This window comes from Psittacula echo (genome assembly GCF_963264785.1).
Source record: "Psittacula echo genome assembly, chromosome: 4".
In the NCBI taxonomy this organism is placed as follows: domain Eukaryota; kingdom Metazoa; phylum Chordata; class Aves; order Psittaciformes; family Psittacidae; genus Psittacula; species Psittacula echo.
Genome location: NC_137738.1, coordinates 116,808,105 through 116,834,374, shown reverse-complemented (window position 1 = coordinate 116,834,374; position 26,270 = coordinate 116,808,105). Strand labels below are relative to the sequence as shown.

General features: G+C 41.9%; 1 protein-coding gene across 1 annotated transcript in view; it reads left to right on the top strand.

The window, feature by feature from the left end:
* The window catches only part of PLCB1 (phospholipase C beta 1), a gene marked incomplete at its 5' end in the record, with an annotated part of 398,924 nt that extends 373,147 nt beyond the window's left edge, over positions 1-25,777 (top strand). The window contains one exon of the mRNA XM_080615239.1: positions 24,740-25,777. Within this exon, the coding sequence (XP_080471365.1) occupies positions 24,740-24,970 (231 nt within the window). The 3' untranslated portion in view covers positions 24,971-25,777. The remainder of the gene's footprint in view (positions 1-24,739) is intronic.
* Between the last annotated feature and the right edge of the window lie 493 nt (positions 25,778-26,270).

The following is a 26,270-nucleotide window of genomic DNA, read 5'->3' as shown; positions in this document are numbered from 1 at the left end:
ATTTTCTCTGGTGTGCAGCACAATTAATCTGAATTGGTTTTACAGTTTCACTGAGTCAGATCAAAGCCAGGACCATTCTCTTCCTCCTGCATTTCTTCCTCCATCTGTCCACGGTCTCAGCTCAATCAACAAGGAAACCTACATGTGCATTGTCTTTGTAACAGGAATGTGGAGGATCTTACCTGATCCAAGGAAGGTGTTAATATAACAACATTTCACACCTTTCAAAGTATTTCAGTATAGGGTGCTACCTTAAATGTTTACTGTACTGTTTCTGTGTTGCCATAAGCTGGATTTTGTCCTAAGTGTCTGTCTGTGCAACCTTGCTGTAGATAGCACGCATGGGAAAGCATGGCCTCTAACCTTTCTTTTCCTTTTTTTGCTTGGTTTTACAATTCTGTTTGTAGATACCTCCTTAAAGAACACTCTTATGTGAAACACATCTGGCACGTTATTTTGAAGATGAACTCTACAACACACAACACAGCTGGAAGCATTTTGAAAAGGAGTTATAGCTTAGTGATTTAGGCCAGAGCATCTTCCATAAAGGCCAAGAATCTTTTGCTTGTTCCATTGATTAAATAATGGACAGTATATGCTGTTTTCTAGATAGCTTGGGGGTTTCTCCCAGTTTTAGTGGCCAGAGAGAACTGCTTGCTTCTTAGCTGGCCAGAATTTCAGCAGAAATATGTCCTCTCAGTTTCCACCAGTGAAGAGCTAGCTGAAGCCTTGGTAAGAGCAGTATAGTACAGGAAGAGGAGAAGGAGGTAGGCGTGTTTCATGTCTACAAATCTTAAGTCACTTGGGTTGCACCATTGCTTAAAACTTTTCCGGTTCCCCCCAAACTGCTCTTTCAAATCTTTTCTTCTTTCTTTAACGTGGTCATTTTGTGCTGTGAGTGTGTGCCAAAGGCAGAGCCAACAGCAACACATGTAAGTTGCTAAATAACTGGGAGAGATGTGAATTATTAGGAGAACTAAATGATGTGCTCAAGGCAGCTCTTGTGGATAAGCAGTATTGCCTTTTTCTTTTCCTCAGTACAATACACTTTTCTTCATTGTATTTTTAAGGTTCATGAAGGATAATTGTAAAGAATAGTTATATTAACAACATTTGATTGGAAGTGTGAGGTCAACACAATTTACTGTAGTGGTTGACAAGATTCTGTGCCCCATTTCTATGCACTAGCAAGAATATAAATCTGGACTGATTGTGGCAGTAGCTCTTTCTAGGAACATCACAATAAATGAGAACACAACAGAGTTTTTCATGACAGCTTAGAAACCAGACACAGAAAGTGAAGCCCTGTTTGCCCTCTGCACAAGTGAGGGCACATTCAGAATCATCAGATAAACCAGAATATACTCAACTTCAATATTTTAAAAGCTTAAACTTGCACTGGATTGATTTCTGGACTGTCTGATGTCTCCAGAATACTGCTCGGAAACCAGCACGAGGTAGACAGTGACTTTGAACAGCAGATAGTGTTTTAACACTTCCCCCTGTCATTAGTGTTCTTCTGCAGTCTAGTTCCCATGTGTGTCTTCTCTAAAATGTTGTCTCAGCACTAATAAAAGCAATGAGTATTTGGCTGCTTAGTTATGATTTGGGAAATTATACATGTTTTCTGTGTTGTATTATCTATGCATTAGAGATTTCACGAAGAGCTTAATGCAATGTTTGTACATACAGCAAGATACTTCTCACATTAAATCAAGAAGTTGCTTGAAGTTGATTTTGAAGACCAGGTAATTGTGACAGGATAGAAAAGAGCTTGAAATTTGGTGTTTGTTTTAATCCCTGTGTTTCTCTCTTTTATGCTGCAAGACAGTGCCTGGAGCTCCCAAACTAGTGAGCACCCTTGTGGTAAATATGTGTGCTTAACACACAATATATGTCTCCTACACTTGTGTCATTTGGATCAGAGTATCCTAATGGTGCAAGTGCACAGACTATATTGTTAAAAGCTTTATAAACAATACAGGTTTTGAGTGGTGTTGCCCTACTTACACCTGAGTAGTTGTATCTCGTAACCTTATTATTTCCTATCACTGTGGAATTCATGCTATCCAGATATCTCTGTTACTTTCAGTGGACTGTGTTTTGATACATAACCAAAGGGGAAATCCTCAGTTGGATTAAGTAGATTATTTTTTTTGTTATCATTTTTGGTTGCTTTTTTAATGTTAACTTGTTTTGAGCCTGATGTTCATCCTCCAGGTAGGTAAAATCTGCCTATTGGCAAACAGGTGCCTACTCTGCACACCCAACTCCTGGCGTGTGAGCACAAGCCAACACATACCTGTTGTTACCTGCATGCAAAGTAGACACACATTTGCACAAACCCAGATGTGTCTTTAACTGGGAGGCTGGCTAAAACCAGTGCCAAAAGTAAGGAGAAGTAATAATGTTGCATAAACTAAGGAATTTAGCAAGAGGATGCTTTGTAGTGTTTTGCAAGACTGGTTTTAAGGGAATTTCTAATCAAATCTTAACCTGCCTTCAGTAGTTACACGGCTCATTGAAGTAACTAGGCCAACATTGCACAGTAACAAACTGGTTTTGTGCTGCAAACATATACGTAAATTTGTTAAAATCACCAGTTTTAAGGAAGACACTTTACCTGATTTGTCTGTCAGTGGGAGCACAAAACCAGTGAAGTCTATAGATCAAAGGGATGTAAAAATGCAGTGCACCAGAAGTCATAAGGAACTATGCAAAACAAAGTAGCTTTCTTAACTCACTTTACATTTCACCTTCTTGCTGCTACATTTTTTCTGCTACAAACTGTCACCTTCTGCTTCCTCAGCTAATATTTTAGCTTAATTTTGCATGTCAAAATGGTGCAAGCTACCACAATCACTGGCACCCATTTCCTGACCATCGTATACCCAATGTGTATCTTACAACACCATGTGTGTCAGTGTTAATGCAGTAGCTTTACAGCCCACTGCTACCAAGGTGAGAAAGAGTTCAAGGAGAAAATAAAGGAAAAGGTTTCATTCATTTGTTGTAACACAATGTAAGAAGGTGGCACGAGTTCCCTTACACAGGATTTCAATCAAATCCAGCCACGCTGTTAGCTAATTGTACTTTTTGCGTGCCATTGTGACTCAATTAGAAGGCAGTTATGAATCTACATGAAAGTAAAATGAGGACACAGTGCTCAAACATATTGTTCTGCCTCTTCACCAACTACCAAGGAAGTGACTCAGTCATTATATTCACTTAAAGAATATGCTTTGAGAGGAAATGTTTTGTAACAAATTGTAAAAGTACCACTTCAGTTCTGAAGCTATTTTAATATTTAAATATTAAATGAGAAACTTTTTATTGTGCTATTGTCTGTTTCTATTTCTTTTTAAAGGTTTCAGTTTTCCATTTCATTTGTAACAAACCTGACAACTAAGATAAAAACCAGTTGACCTCAGTGAACTTGCATGCAATTATTCCATGACTCTCACCTAGGATCACCATATTACTTTGGATGCCATTACAGCTCTGGCTCCTGGACAATGTAAATACAAATGTCTTGAATCCGTGGTAGAGTATAAAGTATACGATGTGGGAAATGTCATGATTTTAGTGGCACCAACTGGACCGTGAAAGAGCTGTAATTTGACTTGTACATACAGAACCAAGTTCAGCTGTATACTCATGCAGTTAGTATGCATGTGAAGCAGTAAATCACTTAATACTGAAATAACACTTATTTAAGAGTAACCACAATAACTTAGCACAACAGAGAATGAAACATGCTGCAGCCACTTGAAAATGGCATGGAACCATTGTTTAAAGGCTGCACTTGGCATGAACCAAAAAGTCACCCATTTAATTTCAATTGCCAGCTATAATTTTATTGCCATCTTCTAGTAACTGCACAAACTAAAACACTTGGGCCCTTTTGGTTGCTGCTGGATTACCTTTAGGACTTCTCCGATCCAGATCTTAGACCTTGTCAAGAAGGTTTAACTTGAGGGTGCTCTGAGTGGTGCATGACAAAGCACAGCTACCCCAGCGAGTCAGACCCAAGAAGCACACAGCTGCCTGTAGCACGCCAGGGTCTGCTTGGTAGATGGGACAGTGTGACCATCCTGCTGCTCTTTTGAACCATCAAATGGAAGTTTCAGCTCCAGAGTCAAGCACCAAGTGAGGATGAAGGCAAGTGAACAGTAGTGACAACTCCAAGAGCAGCATGTCCCACACCTTGTCCTGCTCAGGCACTCATGCAACACTGACTCAAAGGGAATAGGCTGAACGGTGAAGGAGCAGCACCACTCCTGTAAGCACCTGGTGATGTCCTTGAAGGTTTTCCATCCAAACTGCACTGAGTTCATGGGACTAGGCATGATTGCAGTCTAAGACCTTCCTGCTGCGATGGCCAGAGGTATTTCTTCAAGCATGTACTTCAGGTGGCATGGCTGATGCTCATTTTTGCCTTCAGAGACATGCTGATTTCCCCCTCTCAGAAAAAAGTGACACTTCTTGTGATGTATGTAAGCTGCAACTTCAACTAAACCCGGATCTCCCACGTACCACTGCTGAAGTACTGTTCTCTTTTAGTATGGAGTGAGAGGTTGTGATAAATAGCCTGGTTTCTCTGCCTAACGTGTACCAAGTCAAATATTAATGAGCCAGCACACAGAAGTATGAAGTAATCTTTTGTTTTTCATTGAGTGCATAGATTAAAGAGATGTTATTTTACTGTAATGCACAGAATTATGTCATTTCAGCTTAGAGTAACTGTTAATCACATCAAATTGAAATGATCCTTGGTTTTGTTTTAAAGAGCATAGAAGAACAAGAAGTAGAGGAAAAACAGAAGTAGAAATGGAATATGAGACTATAGTGAAAGTGAGTGAAACGTTCCCCTTTTTATCTAGTAATGCTAATGTTGTTTTCATTTTACATGTCAAAACTAAGTCAGGAGCATCCCCAATTTACTGCCTGGTGGTTCTTCTGAAATCTTGGAGCAATTCTAGCCCTGATTATTATCCGCTAGCTGCATAACATATGCTGCCACTGACCATTACATTCCTTTTATAACCGTAAAAGCAATTTGTGGCTTCTTCAAACCATACTCCACCCCATTGTCTCCCTGCCTGTTTTATTTATTGCTGCTTTTGCCCCACCTCAGTGCAGCGGTCAGGGGCTGTGTGTAACAGCATGATTATACAAAGCTTTCTTTCCACAGCCCTTGGGGTCATCAGAATATCCTGTGTTCTCTGCTCACAGTAGCTGCAGTACTCCCAGATCAGACAACCAGGCACTATGAAATGTCTCTCTGAAGAGGTAAAGAAGATTGATGTGGGGGGAGGATGCAGGGGTAGGAGTTGAGAGCATCTCAATATAGACGTATGAGATGGGGAAAGGTGTGGAAGGTAAGAATTCTGGGTACCTCTGAAGATTAAGATGAGCAAGCAGATAAATTAAGGATTTGTCATCTGGAACACCAGAGTACGGGATAAAGAAAGGCTTAACCAGGGCACCAGAGCAGGAGGAAAAGCTGGGGGACAAAGAGAAAGAATTTATGAATGTGAGCCAGTAAAACAGGGTTAGTGAAGCCTAAAGGGGAGGAATTAAAAGTAAGAGAGTGCGGTTTTTAGGGAGGAAGAAGGGAATAGACGAGAACTGGGGAAAGGCAGGCAAAGCCTGGAAAAAAGATGAAAGCAGACTGAAATAAAAGAGGGGGTTTTGTTGCTTTATGGAAGGGCTGATGATTAGAACATGCTGATAGAATGAAGTATTATTTCAGAGGTATCTCTGCTATCAGGAGACATGATTATGTATAAGCAAACATCCTGGAACCTCCTGTAAATATAGTCATGCCAGGAGGTCTTGAGTTTTCACTGTCAAGGGGGTAGCAATAAGCCACACACCTTTGTCACTGAATCAGTGAATCCTGCTTGCTTTGTATTTTAATTTAATATTTCACCTTCTGCTTTCTTCTGGAATGCTTTGATATGCTTTGCTTGTCTCTGAGGAGGGAACTGCCGTGGCTTCTCAGTGAGGATGGTATCTGGTAACAAATCCTGCCTTTCTGCAGTTACCTGGATGCAGAGGATTTTCATTAACTGCCAGGCAGGCAGAGTTTGCTTTTCAGTGCCCTTGGGTTCAGCTCACACACATGTGCAGCAGTAGAAGGAGCCTTCCCAAGAGAGCTGCAGCTCCTCCTTGCTACAGAACATCCTTCTGTGGCTTTTCACCACCCCACACAAGGTCTTAGTAGTTGTTCTGTAATACATAGTCCTTCCTAAAATTGATTTGAAGATGTCTCTACTTATTGCAGGGGGCGGTTGGACTAGATGACCTTTGAAGGTCCCTTCCAACCCAAACTATTCTATGATTCTAATGACAACCAAGGCTCAGTTTTGGGGACTGCTCCCCTTCCAGTCAGCAGCAATGCACTTTCAGCAGTGGTGAAGGCACATGTTGGCTGTGAGTGCTGTTCTGTTCCCTGGCCAGCATCATCATGGTTGGTTCCTTGGGCTTTCCCCAGGGCTGTTTTATCAGCCTGTATCAGGTTTTCTGTTTGGTTGTTAAATACTTCTTGTGTACTTCTATGGACATGTACTGGCAAGAAAGAAGGAACCAACTCCATATGTTTACCTGTGCCTTGCACAACACAGATTGACTTCTATACTGAAAGGCAAATGCTAAGTAAGTTTGATCTATGAAGTGTGACTATAACTTGATTTGTCAGGCTTTTTCACTGTGAATCACCTGTCTTCTGCCCACACGGACACCAACATATTCATGTCTCTATACATATCATTGCATGCTTATGGTTTATTTAAATGTTTTTATTGTTGCAAACTAAGTGATCATTTATTCAAACACTTGTTAAAGTAACACAGTTCTTAATACTGTTTAGTTCTCTCATTGTAGTAAGGTTAGAGATTAAAACTGCTAGGAGAGGCCTTGATTTTATAAATGCGGTTTTCCTCTTGGACACAGGCAAGGCAACTAAAAGTGTACATTTCCTGAGCAAAGTAGGTGTGACAAAAGAAAGGATAAATATGTTGGCACCTTGACAGTATTCAAAAGAGTGACTTGCTGAAGATGGCAAAATTGAATTGGCAATTACTCACTAGGGTACTGGGATTTCTTTGTCGTTTAAGTGCCAGAAGAATATTGATTCCTCTTCCTGAGGGATGTTCTGTCTTCCTTCCCTGAAAAGCAGGATTAGAGCTGAGCTGCCTTGAAACAACTCAGTGAACATTTGAAAGATCAGAAGTACTTGTTCTAACGCTGTTCTCATCATACATCACTTACATTTCAAACAGTATACAGCCAATGTTGTATCACCCGCCTGGGGCAAATTAGGATATCTTGGGAGGATGGTGCAGACCTGGGCAAATCCTATAGCTCCTGCACTGATAGAAGGAAATCAGACCTCAGAGAAGAGCCTCCTGTGGCAGACATCGTGTAACCACTTACGACACCACTGGAGTTAGTCTTTCCCTTGCTTTCTCCTGCTCTCAGGACTTTGCCCTAATAGGCTGTGTAAAGGGAATGGTATTAGGAGAAGCTATGCATGGTGGCCATTCAGTGTGCCCTCCTTGGGAAACAAAATGGATTAGCAATGAATACGCAGGGAGCTTGAAACTGGCGTGAAGGAATCCACTGCCCTGAGGTTTACTTTGCTCCAGAGCCAATATGAGAATGATGAGAGACAACTTCTTTTTCTTCCCTTTCTGCCCTAAGCTCTCACTGCTGCATCCACAGGACAAGACACTTTGAGTGCTTTGAAGTACCTAGATATGAGGAGAGCAGGCTGTGTAAAAGGAGTATCTCAGCTCTCCCTCCTGTGTAAGAAACCCCTGGCTTTAGGCTGAACAAAGCTAATGACCTTAGAGAACATTTCTGTGCAGGAGAGGCATATAATCCTTCTAAGCCATGATAATAGCTGTGCAAAAAGCTAGAGAAACTACCTAAATCTTCATTCAGAAACTGCCTGAATCCACTGGTGACTGATTGTTAGACATCATCTAAATCTTCCATTTAGTTAACTGTTATGTTTGTCAACAGCACAAATCTGAGATAAAGGAAATGTAGACTTACAACCCTGCTCTGAACATGCAGCTGTTTTTATTCCATGCAAAATGGCTTTCCCACTAGGGTGTTTTGGCTGGGTTAGGGGTGGCTCATAAGAGCTCTAAAAAGTAGGACCTAAAAGCTACTGCTGCACTTTCCTCATCCTGTAAGCTGTGTCTCAAAGGAACACGTAAGTGCATGCTGGAGTTGTTCAGTGGGGCTTCAGCCATATACAGGTGCTGTGTGAATCAAGCTGGCATTTTACTTAAGCCTGGATTGTTGTAACTCATGATAGCTGTTCTCCACAACCAGAATTCTGCACAGTGCAATGTCAGCCTCCTTGTTTAATTACTGAGTGGCCTGTGGGAATGATATTGCATGTGATAGCTCACATCTGACAGCTTTATTTTCACAAAGTAGGTGTTAATGCCTGAATAAAACATATAACGTGGAGCTCTCAGGGCAAATTAATCCACAACCTGCTGATGCTGAAGGTTAGTATTTCTAGAAACTATGCGTGTATGCATTAGCTTATCTGTGGTCTTGAGATTATTTATATTAGTGTATTTAGAAGTGTCTGTTTGGATCAGTTTTATTGTGGGGTGTTATATAGGTCAGTGAGATCTCAGGGTAGAATTTCCACACTTAAAATGCTCCCATCTGCTGAAGATTCTGCAGGTTCAGTTTTCAAAGCAGAGATTCCTGGTAGGATTGATGGCCTTGGTGGCAATGAAATCCTTCCCTGTTCTTTTAGTAATAGACCTTCTACCACATAGCTTGGGTGCTGCTCAAGTTAAGGTGTGATAGATTGTATGAGCCTGTAATGCTAAGTAGCATGGAAATTGTAGAAGCTCCTTGGAACAATAAGTCACTGTCAGCCTTTTTCTCAGGGTATTGTTGTAATTCCGAGCAGGAGCTCTTGCTCTGCATGGCACATAATGGAATAAATTCTGCAGTAGTTTCTCCCCAATTCCATGTCTGTGTTAGCGTCTCCTCTTGGCCTGGAGTACCCTTCATTCCTATTTGTATTCAGACACCACTGCAGCTCCCACTTGAAAATACGAATTGGTTGGAAATTAATTCCATTTTTAAATTGTTACTCAGCTATTTTATTTTTTAAGTGATTTTTTAAGACTGGGGTTTATTTCTTGTAACGTCAGCTGCACTTTAATGGTTGTGAATCCCTCATAAGCAGAATTAGTTGAGGGATATAAACCATGTTTGAGGATTTTACATCCTCTCTGTTGGCTGCTGCAGGAATATAGTGTGAAAAAGCAATAGGCCTGCCCACTGGTCCAGACCTTTTATATGCAATAGGGGTGTCTTTTCCCATGCAGTCACCAGTAAAGCAGAGAGTACATATTGTAAATAGGAGTGTTGCCTGCTAAAAAGCTCAAGTGCTCTGCTCTACCTGAAAGTTTTCTGTTCAAGTGAGTAACTTCACCAACCCATCTTCTTGGAGCAAGCATCTGTTGTAGGTGCCCACCGTGACAATATAGAATCATAGAATCATGGAATAGTTAGGGTTGGAAAGGACCTTAAGATCATCTAGTTCCAACTCCCCTGTCATGGGCAGGAACACCCCACACTAAACCATGTCGCCCAAGGCCTCATTCAACCTGGCCTTGAACACCGCCAAGGATGGAGCATTCACAACCTCCCTGGGCAACCCATTCCAGTGCCTCACCACCCTCTCAGTAAAGAATTTCTTCCTTATATCCAATCTAAACTTCCCCTGTTTCAGTTTGAACCCGTTACCCCTTGTCCTGTCACTACAGTCCCTGATGAAGAGTCCCTCCCCAGCATCCTTGTAGGCCCCCTTCAGACACTGGAAGGCTGCTCTGAGGTCTCCACGCAGCCTTCTCTTCTCCAGGCTGAACAGCCCCAACTTTCTCAGCCTGTCTCCATACAGGAGGTGCTCCACTCCCCTGATCATCCTCATGGCCTCCTCTGGACTTGTTCCAGCAGTTCCATGTCCTTTTTATGTTGAGGACACCAGAACTGCACACAGTGCTCCAAGTGAGGTCTCACGAGAGCAGAGTAGAGGGGCAGGATCACCTCCTTCGACCTGCTGGTCACGCTTCTTTTGATGCAGCCCAGGATACAGTTGGCTTTCCATTGTCATGTCCAATTCTGTCATTGCCCAGAAACTTTCAGCAGGTGCCTCTCCTGCAATATGCTGGAGATCAGAAAAAAAATTAAGATCTTTGATAAATATCTCACCAGAGGCCTTCTTTGTACCTGTCCTCCCTGAACAAACGTTTGTATGAATATTACGGTAACATGAGTTTTTATACAAAATCTCTGTTTATGCCATTGGAGTCATTATTTTGATTTCCTTAAAAACCAGGTGCCTTCCCCTTTTCCCCTTTTTGTGTTTGCATCCATGAGGGCACAGACACGTCATAAGAGGATTACTCAGGGTTCAGCCTCTCTTCCCTCTTATAACCATTTATTAATATTAGGAAGAGCACTTTTTTAATAAACATGCATATAATAACAGGGTTTTCTATAAGAGCAGGATGCTGACATTAGGAAATCTCAGTGGCTAGGCTGAATGTTCAAGGGGATATCTTTGTGCACAGAAGTGTAAACTGCAAGTGTCTGAGGATAAATCGAGCTGCATCACACAGAAAGCTGACTGCCTTTTCTTATTTAAATGTATGAGTAAGCACGGGACACAGGACACAAAGGTGGAACAGCTCTGTAACTGCTGGTGTAGCACGCAGAGAACTCTGGCAGAGCTACTTTACAGCAGCATCACTCTCAGGTATGATTACCCCCGTCAGGCACCCTTTTCAACACACAATATTTCAGTTGCTTTTTTTCCTATTTCCTGTGGCAGAAAGACACCACTCCTGAGATCTGTTTGAATCAGCTGAGTGTTATCTTTGACTTCTTATTCATGCTGCAGGCATAGAGGGTTTGGGAGAAAAAACCTATCAACTGATGGCTGCACTGAGGACAGTGGCTGCAGCAGCAGCTCTGACTGATGTGGCAGCCTGTGCCACGCACCTCTGACAAGGTGCCACCATCAACCAGCTCTAATGGTACAAATGCCAAATCATAGTTTCAGTGTCTCAGTGAAGCAAGATATGACCAGCCAAGAGAAATTCAGTTGTTCTAAGATCTATTCTGCACAGTGAGACTTAAAAGAGTGGGTTAAAGACTTCTTTGAGAGCCTCGAGCTATAACAGCAGAAGGGAGAAACTAAAAATGGTCTCCTCTGATGTATAGACCAGATGTTCCTCTGCAACCAGCCTCCTCTAACTTCTAAAAGAGTAACTAAACTATTTTAATTTCCCATCCACATTTACATTGTATTTGTAAATGATGCTGTTGCAGAGTCTCTTGATCAGTTCTCCTTCAGGTTAGCTATGTTGCTCTCCTTCCTTTGCATTAATCATTGGAGTTTTGTTCATACTGTTTGATCAGAAAATGAAGGCACTGAAAATGGAGATGAAACACATGGGTAATGGCTCGCGGCTCTGGTAGTCTGTGTTAACGTGTGACGAGACAGAATAGTAAACTGAGAAAGAGTTCTCCTGTGAATTCAGTGCCCCCATTATCTCTCCTCCTTTATCCGAAGGACTGAGGAAACCTTTCTTGTTAGCCAAGACAGCTTGGTACTTCGGCTTAATTTTCATTGCATAATTTTAAATACAGATCCTGCCTACAGTGCTGCAATTAATGGATAGCCTAAAGACTTATTATTTCAAACTAATTGATGTGTAAGAGAGTTTAAATAACATGAGTGGTAAGAAATTCTTAGGGATAACTTCTGTAACTAACCCAGAATAATCCTTTCACTGTTATATAGAGTAGCAGGTGACTTGCCATCATGAAATCTAATGCCTGTCTATTCCTATGGTCCTAAATACATTTCCATAAGATGGGGAAGAGATGACATTTTATAGTCATAATAAGCTTACTAGTCATGTAAACTTATTAATAATCTTATTTCTGATACTTGTCTGCCATCAATTGGAATAGTCCCAAAATTCAAGATACATTTCTGTTATCCTCAACAAGCATGTGCTTTAAACAGAGCTTTAAACCAAGCAACCAATGTTTTTAAAGTATTCTTCTGCTTCCTCAAATAACTTGATCACTTATGAAAGGCCTTTATTTTTCTAGTGTTCATTAAACTTATCTTCAGTTAGATTTTTATCAGAATTGGCATCAGTGAACACACTGTAAAGTTGTAAGACCTCTCAAGAATTCTTTAATGCTTTTGGAAGATGTCAAGTACCGAAGTAATAATAAAACCCTGATAGAGCATTAAAAAGATAAGGTCTTATCATGGAGAAGAGGTTCTGTTCTGCTGCCAATTTTTTTCCCCCCTTAAATAAGGTTTTGCACAGTACAAAACTTTTGCAAGATAAGAGGCTACCAATAGTGATACACAGAAATGAAATCTGATTAAAAACAAATTGAAGCTCTAAGGAGATCATGTTATACATTCTGATGGCATGCCTCTCAGTGGAAAGAAAAGCAAAGGACTTAGGGAAGTTCCATGAGATTCATCTCTGTTCAGGGTTGACCCTCTGGTGAACTAGACTTTGGTGAACTGTATTAACTTCAGAAGGAGAGAAGCCAAGGACCACATCCAGCACGCACTGATGTCAACAGAAAAGTTCAGTCTTCCTGTAGGAGGCTTGAGATCTGGATGAGGCCCCAGTGTGCCCCACTGAGATCAGTGAGGAAGGGAGGTACCAAAGGAACTGATTTTCTATGTAGTTTTAAATTCTAGTATCTCTTATTTTCCTGTCTCTTCTGGCTTCTAGGGAATTTGTATATCCCTTTTCCTGGCAACAGGAAGGTCTGGCCACAGAATTCAACCGTATTTTTGGCAATATCATTAAAAGAGGACTTTAAGATGTTCAACTACACAGTGAGTTGAAAAGCATACCATAGTTGCAAGCACTATGACACACACATTTCCTGTCACTGTAGCTCACTGAATGTATCCCACTACACTTGAGAAGAGCTGACCTCAGATCTGTGCTGGCTGGTCAGGCTGCAGCATGATCAGGGTGGTAGTCCTTCACCTATAATAAGCAGTAAGAGGGCAAAACACTTTCAGTGGTTTCCCTTCTTTGTGGAGCTCAGGTGCTCAGCAGAAACCTAGGTCAGGTTGTACGCAAAGAGAGAAAAGTGGGCAGGTCTGGATGCAAGAATGTTATCTCAGAATTTGTGATCTCAACCTGTCTGTTGAAGCAGGATGGGATTTTAAGCAGCAGCCTGGTCCTGTTTCCTAGACTTTCATGCTTTGCAGTTTCCTTAAATTGCTAAGACAAGACAGTTGGGACCTCTGAAACGCAGCTTTTGCACCTCTCCTTTGTGAGTCAGATTTCCTTCAGATCTCTGTTGGGCAAGGAGTATGCACCTCATGCCATTCTGTGCCTTCATTTGACCTGAGTGTTTTCTGCCTATACTTACATGGTTGCCAGTAGATCCAAAACCCATCAAAGTCGATCAGTGTCTTCTTGTGGACTTAAGTGAACTTTGGGTATGCCCTTTAACAGGCATGAGTTCAAGCACAGCAGTGGGACGGGCTTTGTCTTGTTTATCCAGCTTTATGAAGTTACCTTATACGTCAATTTTTGCATTGCAGGATGCTTGCTGAACATGACTGCAATGGAGTTTTCTGCATGGTTCATTTGAACTTCATGGGCAATTAGAGAGTTGCTCGAGTTTGCAGTAGTCAGTGTTAAATATGACCTTAGGAAAAATGTTTAAATAAAACCCAACTGAACTGATATATTAATCCCTTGAACTTAATCATGAGGATGGCTCCATTAACCTCCCATTGCATAGTACTGCTTAATCCAGTAATAGCTGTACAGGCAAGAAGAGGAGCATTTTTGCCTTTTAAGTTCATTGTAGTACCGGGAAGTAAAAACCTGTTTTTAAGGAGGTTGAACCTCTAGGCAGTGCTGCTCTTACATTGAACTATAAAGGTTTTAGGAGTTGTAGTTAGAATTCCACACTGATTTTGCTTCTCAAGTCCAAAAAACCCCAAAGTGAAACATAAAGGAATGAGAAGTGGTGGATATATGGATGAAATAATAGTGGAAATAGAGAGATGGGAATATAATAGTAATATATAAACACAGAGCAGCCATGAACAGTTTTAAGCTCTGTATCCTTAGTAGCTATGATCCATCTCCATTTGGTCTTCATTACATAATATACATCAATATATAAATTTGAATCGAGTCCCAACTTTTTGTCATTATTAAACTCAGCCTCAAAACTTTCCTGACACTTGAAAGTACACAGGCTGAACCACTGGAAAATGGAAAATCATTTCTGGAAGATGGAAAATGAGGGACAGAAGCTCCGTCTCTGCTGTTAAACTTCTGCCAGGCTCTGACTTTTGTCATTAGCTTGTTACGTTAGAAAATAATGGGTCAGTCACTACATTGGCTCGTGTTTGGGGAAAGTCAATGCCCATCTCTGCTAATAGTAAAGAGGAAGCCAGGCTCCTGTTGTTGATGAGTTGGGAAATGTTTTGGAATAGCCTTCGTTGTTACAAGGGATTACAGGACTGCAACTACTTGAAAAGATTTTCAAAGAAACTTGCAGGGCTTTGATCTTTATTCAGAGCATGCTTGCTTTCTAGTCTAGAAACATTCATTTTTAACAGGATATTAACACAAGGGCTGGCTGCTCAGTAATTTTCCAAGCAGACTTTTTCAGTGAGGAGCCATCCTACAGAGGCTTTCTGATGTGAAGAGCTATAGTCAGTGCAAGGTAAACTTCAAAGTGCAGCGTAAGGCTTTAGCAGTGTGATTGTTGTTTGAACTGATGACGGCTTCTAAACCTCCATGCACTTCTCTGACAATTATCAATGACATGGCAATTATAGTGAGCAGGCACCTTAAGAAACAAGCCCTCTCAAGATACACAGAGCTCAACGTACATTAGGAGCTCTTAATACTCAAACAGGCTTCAGAGGCTAGGCTGAGTAAGAAAGGCAAAGTGTCGCAGTAAAGGAGGTGCCAGACTTAATCATAGGATGACTGTGTTCCTTTTCCACTGAGCAGCACAGTGATGCCACTAGAGAAAGAGAAATAGATTACTTATTTCCTTTTCATTGCCATGTTTGAGAAGAAATCTCTGTGCTCAGAAGGAATTTTCTGATGGTACCTGTTAGAGGCGTCCTGCCAAGAGTCAGGCACAGGTAACACTATAATTACCTATTAGCAAGGTGGATGTGAAAGACTGACTTTGTTGAGCTGTATTCAGAGTTCAGCTTAGGCAAGGATCCAAAAGCTGTGGTGTGGGTTTCACCACATGTTTTTCAGATGTGTACTTTATCAGCTCCTGAGCCCTCACACAGGAGGCCTTGAGCACCTGAAGATTTCTTTGCCTGTCTCTCCCCTCTTTTAAATATAGCCAGAATCTCTCACTCTGTGGGACAGCACCACTTTCAGGCAAAGCACATCACGCATAAAGTGGCCCCACAGATTCCAGGGCCCCCTGGAGACATCCTGCTCACTGCCATGGTGCTGTGCAGCTCTCAGAGTCCCGTGTCCTCAGGTCCACCTGGGATTTGAAGCATTTCTGGAATATACTGTTGCTGTATAACCTCAAGATGTCATTTAAAAGGAGTTTCCAAGGGACTGTTATGACCTCTTGAGCTGAGAATTACAACACTGCTACTCTTCCAAGGCCTGTGCTGTTGGACACTCAGCTGCTTGTTCACAGGGGGCCTTTCCATGAAAGTGGAAAAAAAATAACTTGTTAGAAGGCAATGGATGCTCTGTGTTGGTTTATGTTGTTTGTTTTGAAGACAGTATCTAAAATATGGACAGTACTTTATAAAAGGATCAGTTAAGAAGCTCTATTTGAGCTGTGTCACTAGAGTCATTTACCCTGGATCCACCCCAAGATTCTGATGATAGATGAGACTTCAGTGGAGTTTCTGTGGATTTATTGCACTGGAACTGTGCAGATTCTCTTTTACTTGCAGTGAAGCTAACTTAGTGCAGTGATAATGAAAAAGAGCAGAATTAGCCTTAAAATGTGATACATGCTCATAGAAAGGGGATTTGTTTCCCCATTCAAACTAGCTCAAATTATCTTTATTCATATGCATCCTGAGATGCATAGGTCACGTATTTATGGAGCCTACAAAAAAACACTTGACAGCCTAAGAAAGCATTTTATCCACAAAAGGAAACAATTACACAAAATAGTCATCAGAAAAGAAGAGCGATTCCAAGTATACAGCTTACAAGGCACAGTGCAGGGCTTTGCATGAGAATAAACTGCTGTACTGATGAAGAAATGGGAAACAAAAGTGATTGTGAAGAAAATCCTCCCACAGCATTCAGTAAGAGCTCTCTCCTCAAAGAAGATGCAGGAGATCTGAAATTACTACTGATAATACAACTGTCAGTAGGCAATGATCACCAGTTGATGCTTTTGCTGTAAGGAGCTTCTCTAACTCAAAACTTCTCAGCAGAGGTACAGTACAGGCATATGCATATATAATACATGTGTAACCTCAGCACCACTGATGGGCATCTCGTCACTCAAATGTTGTTGTTTTAATTAGCTCTTGGAATAGATGTTGGTACTATCCAGAAAGAAGATACGAGTTTCTTGATGAGAGTGTTAACCCCTAGGAGCCCAGGTCCCATTGGTTTAATTGAGGTTGCAGTTAATAAAGGTGGAAACACAGATTGATGAAGGCCCTCAGGTTACAGTCTGATGCCTTGAGACAGCAGATATTAGAGAATTCATTTACATGGGGACTTGTACATTAGGGAGGCACATCAAATCACCTTTGCTTTAATAGGAAGAGACAAGATGAAACATGGAAGATAACAGGGGAAGTTGAAGGGGGAGTATATAAGTACAGGAAGATAAAACAGGATACAGTTTCTAGACACCTTGGTTTGTGACATGCTTCGGGTGTTAAAGTGAGTTTTTTCACACCCATCTTGGGACAGGTTCTGAAGGACAGTATCTGGACTGAGCAACCTCTTGACATGGGAAGGCAGAGGTGGCAGTAGTGGATCAGTGAAAAATACAGCTACTCCCGAGGAAGCTATTCCCAGTCTCTGGAATGGAGGCCTTGCAGGGTAGGAAGATCCGGTTGGTGTGTTAGACCTTGTGTAAAGGACTAGGAGAGCTTCACTTGGGAGATAAAGGGTGTGGGGCTGTCAGAGAGAAAGTCCTGGAATTGGTGTCCCTTGTGTTTCTCATGGTCTGAAAAGTAACGAGACTGAGATGTCCTTGTCTGGGGATAGGAATCATTAATGGGAGCTTTCCTGTCAGTGTAAAGACATTCCCAGGCCAGCTGTCATTCACATAGTGCAATGCTGTTCCTTGTGCCATCTGTGATATGGAGGGCCCTTCAGTTTTCTTTAATGATTCCATACTTCAGCATTTTTTGAGATAAAACCTCAGCTACGTGAATAGTTTTGTTTCCTGTTTAACTATATTGTCCTTGAGTAGCTATGTTAAGATGTTAGCATGGTAGCATGTCTTTTTATGCACTTGCTTGCAGTCAGTGGGAGAAAAAGATAACATTTAAGTGTTCTCTGCACATGTAGAGTTGTTAACCCCTTTCCCAGGCCTGGATAAACAGCTTCCCAAGAAACTGCATGTCCCAGCTGCCTTCTTTGGGCCATTCTCCCAGCTGGAGGAGGTGGATATATGTGTTATGGAAGGGTCCTGCAGGGGAGTCCTGGGTCTGCTCAAACCCATTGTCCTCACCTGAAGTCACCCTGAGTGCTGCAAAGGGTGCAGCCATGAGGCGTGAGGACAACTAAGCCATGGTTTCTCCTTTGCCTTACAGCAGAGATCTGTTTAGTGGAAAGAATAACATGGTCCTTAATAAGAAGCTCCTACTGTTTCCAATTAAACAAGAATTGCTGCCTATAAATCACTTGATCCCTGAGCTCTGTTCCTCAATTTCACTCTCCCTGTTATTGAGCCTCCATCTGCTTTTAACAATTCCTGCTACTCATATGTCTTTTAATGCCGTATCCCTCCAGAATGGCTTTCTAATTAAGTAAGCTCTGAAAATTAAAAGCAGCAGAACAGCAGCTTGCTTGTTCTCTGTACCCTTAATCTGAGAGTCCTCCATGTGCTATTTTGGAAGCTAAATTGAGGTCGCTGACATTATGCATATTTGTTGTCTGATGCAGTCTTAAAAGCCCCAAATCCTCTATTCAAAATTATCTTTTAGGCACTTGGGTCAAACATTTGCAGGAAGAAAAATAAGTATTTAGAGCTTTAGCAGATTTAGAGCAACAGGGGAGCAGTGAGAAAGGGGCCACAATCTCAGACCAGTATTGCTGTTGCAATATGCATTCCCTGGCCAGTGAAAAGATCAGCGTTAGTGGTGTTAACAAAATAAACATTCACAATGACATCTGAAAAGGCAAATGGGAGCTTTGCTCAACAGAAATAGCTTGGAGAGGTTGAAGTCCCCCTTTTGTTAGCAGCTGTGCAGGGACCAGCACTTGCCTCTTGTCAGAATACATTCTGCTGAGATTGCACAGATGAAATGAATGCAGTTGAGGTTCTCATCAGAAAGGCAAAAAGAACAGGTACTATGTATGTGGAATTAAATATTATAGTGCATATGGGTAGTGCCACATGGATGGATGCAAAATATGGATGCAAATCAGTATCGTATTTCAACTGGTGAATGAACACACTAACCAAATACACCCCAAAAAGTCATTGTTTTGATATTTTGCTGCCCTCTGCCTCAAGGGGAAATAATGCAATGTAAAATTGCGATCAGAACTCAAAAAATGTGAAAAGCTTTTAAAAACTTAAGCATAAAGAGTTTGCTGTTGGAAATGCCAGAGATTGGTGGAGATCCCGAGCTGTTTCATCTTCAGAGTGCGTATTTACCTGGATTGTTGAGCCAGGGTGTTTGGATTGTTTTTCATTCATAATTCATTGCATCATTCATGGAAAGAAATAGTGTGATCAGGGAAACAAAGTATTTATGAATAATGCAAAATAAGAAAGGTTTCGGAAGAGAGATGAAAGAAACACAAAGCTCAAGAAACTGGCCTTAAAATTGTGACCGGAATGGAAAATCTGAGGCTTAAAATAGTTTACTTGGAGTCATATCAAAGTTTTGCAGTGGAAGAACTTCATCAAAACAAACATGGCCACAATTAATGGTTTTGATTCAATCAAATTGCATTTTGGCTGGAGTTTTTCACCAAAATGTGTAACAAGTTGTGTTTCAGACATGATTTTCTTCAAACATCTCCGCTCGGAGATTAATTCTTCAGATGCTTTTGAAGTAGTGACCTTTCTGTTATTTCTGAGTTGCAAGTATGTTCTACAAACCATGTGAGCTGGAACGAATCCCAGTCCGTGTGGAAGTGGGTTGGGTTTGCATCAGGTAACTGCCACTAGCATGGGATCTGACATCAGGAGGATGATTCTCTGAGGTCTCACTGCTGTGCAGACCAAGCATGAGGTTCCTCAAGCTCTATGTGGAAGGAAGAGAGCGGAGAAGTGTTTGGAAAACACTTTCATTACTAACTTCTGAAATGTCACTTCTAAGGTACAAGGGGAAGGAGCAGCAGGGCTCATGTTAACAGCTTCAAAGGTGTTGCTGTGGCAGGAAGGGAGATGGGTTAAACATGTTTCCTCCACAGCTTCCCTTTCCCTTGGGCTGGCAAAGCAAGGGGGAGGAGGTCACACGGAAGAGGTGTTGTGCATCCACCCATTGTCTTCAAGTCCTCCTGATAACTGGTGTTGGCAACACTATGTCACTCATGTGATGGTTTTAATTTTGTTCTTGATAGAAACAGAAGTTCATTAGATCACTTGAAAGTATGCAAAAGTCTACAGGGGCTTGGTCAGGATAGTTTAAAACCAGCACTTCTGCTTCTGTAACTCTTCACTGATCACAGTTACTGTGGTGGGTATTGTATTGGTTGTTATATATGTATTGGCTATGTTATTTTGGTAGTTAATAATAACAGCTAGGTGTGAATGCTTTAAATAGTTTTAATAATACCTCCCACTTCCTTTTCTGAGTGCATTTTCCTTGCTTTGAGCTGAATGACCATATTAATTTTCCCCTCCCACATTCCAAGGAAAGGGTTGCTGAGGCCTTTCTCTGAATGATGACCCTTTTTGGGAAGCGGTTGTAGCCAAGGATGCCAAGGAGCCCTTGGAATTGAGAGGGAATGTCAACAGATCAGCTGGGCAGCTGGCTGGCCACCAGGAGCTCTGAGGCACAGGCATAGTAATGTAAAGCCCTGCTCGATTTCTGTCCCTATGGCAAGGGGCTGTAGGTTCAAAGGACACTGTGGTGTTCATCCAGGACACAAGGGTGCGTGAACCCTTGGTCACCCACACTACCTAATGGCTGCCTGCAGACAAAGGGCCTCTCAGGCACATTTTCCCTATGGAAATAGACCCTTGTGGGGTATAGTGAAAAGGCAGGACAGTTGCAATCAAAGCCTCACCACGTCTGCTGTTATTTTGAGTGGGACAATTCAGTAGCCCGGTGGTCCACAGCCTATTGCCAGCCTGTGTTGGTGTATGTCTGGTTTGATAAGTGATCACTTAATAAGGTGGAGGAGAACTCTTTCCAACTAGAGGCAGCTGAGGATGGCACCTCCCAAGCTGATCCCTACCTAAACTTAATTTCTCTGCTTCCGTAACTCTGGGATAGTCATACTGATACTTACCCATTTTGTAAAGCTGATGTGAATATCTGCTGATGGTTTTAACTAGCCCTGTTGGGTAAATAAACTAAAGGGTAGGTATCTAGAAGCATATATTCAAGACTTAGAGCTTCTGGCCACAGTCATCACATTCATTTCACATCCCCAGTGACCGCGTTGCAAACACTTAATGATGGCACCAAATATTTAAAGTCTTTTAACTCACTGCCTGAAAGTAAAGTACATGAGAGCATGATTTACCTGAACAAGAAATCAAGCGCCCACCCCCTTGGGGGATACTAAAGCTTCATGGAGGTGATATTAATAAATCATTTTTGTTGGGGGTTAAAGAGAGGACATAGGATCTATAACAGGGCAAACAGTGAGATAACAGAAGGAAAAAGGTTGTGGTGTTAATGGGAACAGTGGTCTAGATAACAATCTGCCTGTCTACTCACCAGTCTCATTTCCCCCCCTTGTCTGGCTTCAAAATCCTACAAGCAAGTGTAGGTCACCTTGTTTGGTAGCTACAGAACAGAGAAATGGGGGTAGGTGGACTTGGGATGGGAGGCAACCGAGGGGGACAGCAAACAGAACCATAAGGCCATGCTGGGCTGGAGTCTGGTGGGATGCTAGTTGTGCAAAGAGGATTTTACTTGCACACCCACTGACATGGTACTTTGTCATGCCGTCAGAAAGCCAAGTAAAAGACATACATGATGAACTGCTAGGAGGGCAGATTTCCATTAGCGGATGAGCTGTATGTCCCTGAGAAGCCTCAGAATGTGGTTAATGTTGTCTAATATAAAAAACTCAGGCTTTTAAAATAAAAACAGCTGGGGATTTTGAGCCAGCTTGGGCAACTTGTTTCTTTAACCTTGACCCACAGCTGGTTGCCAGTGTTGTGCTAGGGCTGGTGGTTTAAGGAGGATCATAACTGATGCACTGTGAGACTGCCATGGGTTTGCAAGCCCCAGGCTTGCCGAGGAAGGTCAGGTCTGGCAGTGGGGCTGGGCAGTTGTGCCCAGGCTCACCCGTTGTGATCTTCATTGCAGCTGGAGTGTCATGTGATAGTTGGGAGTCAGGGAATGGGCTCCGAGGTGCTTGTCGGAGGCCAAGCAAAGGGAAGGACTGACAGTGCCTTTGAAATCAAAAAGCAAACTCATTTTTACACACTGATGCAGTTTTAATCAACCCTCCTTGTCTGCTGTCTGCTCCTTCTCAACTAACTTCAACCTTCTCAAGATTAGATATCTATATAGACTGTCTCTGGAGACACTGGAGAGAGAGAGGTAGCTCCAGATTCATGTCATTTTCTATTAAGCGCTTGACTTAGGGGGGATTATCCACTGGAGGCGCTTTAGGATGTGAATATTAGACACAATTGCTATCTAACAACATGCTTATGGTTGCACTGGGTTCAGTTAACATTCAGTTTCTGAGGGATTTCAAGTATTTCCATTGCTCTTAAACCTAATTAAGCAAATCAAGGTTCTGAGGCAAGTTGAGAGCGGAGAGACCTTCTCTGACTTTTGATTTTATGTTCTTCCTCTGATGCCTGAGGTGCCCAACATCTACGAAATCAGTAAATCCGTGTATGTCAATGAGGTGGGGAACTGCAGCAGCTCATCTCTGGCTCAGGCACTTCTGTATAAACTCATGCCCTTTTATAAAGCTTTGATTTCCAGTGTTCCGGATCCTTTCCCACAATTCCTAGATGGATAAAACATACTGTATGCAGAGCTGCCTCTCCCTGCAGGAACTTTATCTGGCTTTGTGGGGTGCCCAGACACTGCCGCGTATCCGCATCAGCAACCCAGAGCCCAGCTGCAAGTACTCCTGAACAAGGAAAGACTGTGGCACTTGGCATGTGTAGTATCCTGAGATCATTTAGGTTGGAAAAGACCTTTAAGATCATGGAGTCCAACCATGAACCCAACACTACCTCTGCCATTGCTGCTGTTTCTGATTGACCCAAGGAATATTTTGTCCCATGTTTGGCACAAACCTCCCTCTGATTGTGACAGCATCTTTGGGGAATTGTCATAAATAAACAGGACTCACCTTCCCTTCCCTCCCTCCTGGTTTTTGAAGCAGTGAGGGTATTTAGCAGTGAACTGTAACCAAAAGCATGATGGCACCGTGATGGTAGAACTTTAGCCTACAACATAATCTTTGGGCTTGCGATATGACCTCGTGAGTGCCATGCTGCCATCACTCTGAAGCAGGGACCACAGCAGATGTAGCCACTCGGTGGCTGAGAAGTTCCTTGGGCAGCAGGAGGGTAGTCCTGGGGCTGCAAGGCTCCAGTGGTGAGCTGGGCAGTGAGAGGTGATCAACATCTGTTCCCCTGACAATACAGAAGTGTTATCAAAATGGAGACCAAAGGAGGATCCCTCCAATTTTGTGTCTAAAGAAAAAGCCAGAAAACAAATGAAGTTCAGGGGAAAAAAGAAAGGTTCTGGATGGAAGAAGGATGTTATGGTAATGATTGTTGATACAGACATTGAAGTGTCAGGGTGCATTTAATGGAACTGTTTGTGCCTCAGACTCAGTGTTTATCAGTACTATGACTCTGAGTTGGGAAACTGAGGCCAGGACAGAAGGAAAATTGCCAGAAAGAAGGCAGGGAGCCAAAAGGAAAAAGCTAGATCCTAGGTCTTGAGGAAGAAAAGCTGAAAAATTTGTCTAATTAAGGAATGTAGAACTAGACCAGGTGAGCTAAGGACATTGACTTGCATATGTGGAGAAAGGAGAAGAGGCCTCACAAAAATAAAGTCAGAGATGCAGGATGAAAACCAGGACAGAAGCGTAGGGAATGGGATGGGAAGGGCTCAGAGGGAGGGACAGCTGTAAATTCATGTGTTGTGGACAGGTCAAGGATGGTAAGACTAGCAGAGGTCCTGATGTTCAAGTGAAAATCTGTATTACCTGCTGAGAGCCATTGCCATGGGGTGAAGGAGACTTGAAACCAGATAGGACAAACTCAAGCATAGAGCTGAAGGATCAGAATTCATATCACCTTCATGCATCCTGGAAAAAAATACGGCTCAAAATACAGTTGCCTAAGAAACTATTGCAAAACTGCTGCAGCTACAGTTAGCAGAACCTGACTCCCTCTTTTTAAGAAGGTGGGTGGATGTATGGATGGTTGGTTGGATGGATGGAGCAGGTTTGGCTTTGGAACTCACCCCTTCTGCTTCCTGCCATGCTCATATTGGTCACGATGAAAAAATTGGCTTTGTCTTCAGCTGAAACCTTCGTACACATTGATGTGTTTTAAAGAACAGATCGTACAGATCCTAATATGGGCACTAAAAACAAAAGCTCTACAAATAAATACTGGGAAAGGACCCACAGCTTCCTGAAGACTGATAGCCAGATTTCTTTCTGCATGCCTTTTGCATCCTGTTGATGATATGACACTTTTTCCCCAGTAATGTCCAAGACTCATACTGCATTAATCAGATAATGTAACTTTCCATGATCTGGCCCTAAGAAATGTGCTTTAACTTCTTTTCCCTCCCTCTTTGCCTCCCTTTTGACAACTGACTTTTTCCTAATGGTTTCTCCAACCCTTGAAATCTGGCAAAAGTTATGATATTGTTCCCAGAGCAATGTTTGTGGTGTGATTAATGTGTGATTAGCTACCTGATGCTTAATAAAGGCCTTGCTCTTTGAAAGGCTTGTTTGTGGTCCATACTGCACTTGAATCGGGTCTTGTGAACGCCAGTGGGAGTATGGACACCAATACAGTTAAATCCACGGGTTTGGGTACCCAAGGATGGTACCCAAAACCAGCCTTATCCACAAATGACCGCACGTTCCTTCAGCTTTGCTATGACTGCATGGAAATCCACAGGTGTATTGGATGTGTGGCACTAATGTGAAAAAGAAAGGAATATATTGTTTAATCCTGCAAAAATGTATTACTAACCCCCCCCCCCCCCCGCCTTGTGTGATACTTGTCCCATACTGTAGCACTGGCGGCATTGGATACACCTGAAGACAGCTTGTCTTTTCTGTTGTAGTTGCAGGTGGAACTTGATCAGGAATACCAAGACAAATTCAAAAGACTGCCTTTGGAAATTCTGGAGTTTGTACAGGAAGCCATGAAAGGGAAAATCAGTGAAGATGGAGACCACAGTTCTGCCCCCTCTTCCCTGGCATCTGACAGTGGAAAATCGAATCATAAACCTCTGCAAAGTGAAGAGGAATTGGAAGAAGATAACCCAGAAAAGGTGTTTGATACTACTTTTTAACTGCCCAGGAAACAATCAGTGCACCGAGGCATGCCGCTGCCCAGCTCTGTGATCCCAATGTGAGCTTCCACTTCAGCACCTGGGGGGGCAGGAGGAATCTGCGTTCAAGCGCACATTTCCCACAAGGAACATTTTATAACAAGTATTGTGCAAAGGTCTTCATTCTCATTCTTCACCTTATTATTCTAAAGCTTAGTGCAGTTGTAATGGGAAAATTAATATGTTAACCATCCTCTCTTCTTTTTTCTCCTTTTTTTTTTTGCTCAATTTACAATGGGTAATTTTGTGGCCATGTTCACTGCTAAGAATGTGTAATGAAGACCAGTGTATTGTACAGAGACAAATGTGTGCAGATTTCCTTTGGAAGTGCCAATGCAAAGTGCTCCAAACTAATACAGATCCTAGAGAATATTGTAACAGTACTTAATCATATTTGTTTCCTTCTTTATAACTGCACCTTGACAGCTGTACCATCATTTTACATTTGCACTGAAACATTTAATCCTTTTTAGCTTTGCAAGCACTGGTGGCTTGCTGTCTTGAGGTGATGTTTATCACATGGAAAGAAATCTATTTGCTGCTGAAAATTCTTGGAACTGTGGGGACAAGAGGAAAACAAGGAGAAGAGCTCTGCCTGGGGATTGCTGGTGTCTGTGTACGTCTGTGTTCATTAGGCTGTGTGAGTGCATATATGTTTGTATATATATATATATAGCTATATGTGCACACACATCAGTCAGTACACACGCAGCATGTTTCTATTTTGAAGTAAGCGTGGTCTCTCGGCCAAATGAAATGCTTCAGGGATAAGTGGGTAGAGAGATTCTTTCTGAAAGCTAACATCTGGGATATACTGCTACAAAATAGTCACCGAATCATGACATTCTTTTTTTGTGGTGTTAGTGTTGTAAATCAAAGTAGTTTTAGAATATAAATTTGATATATATTTTGCAGACTCAGAAGTATTGATTTTAAGTATCATATTTTAAGCTTACTGAATTTGATAGGATTATAAAATGTTTAGGACTACAGTATTTGAAATTTAACAGAATCTTCCATTATTTTTAAGACTGAGGTTCAGTTTTACAAAGGTCTGAAATTTAAAAGCAAACTATGAAAAAACCTGATCACTGTTATTTAAAAATGTATATTAATCCATTTAACTGACTACTTAAAGTAAGAACAATCAAAGTTAGTGTACTGTATGATATGCATGAGAGAAGTAACAGCACATTTTGAGACATTTCTATCAGACGACAGAGACACTTTGTGCAAGTCAGGAGATTTGAAAAGGTGACGA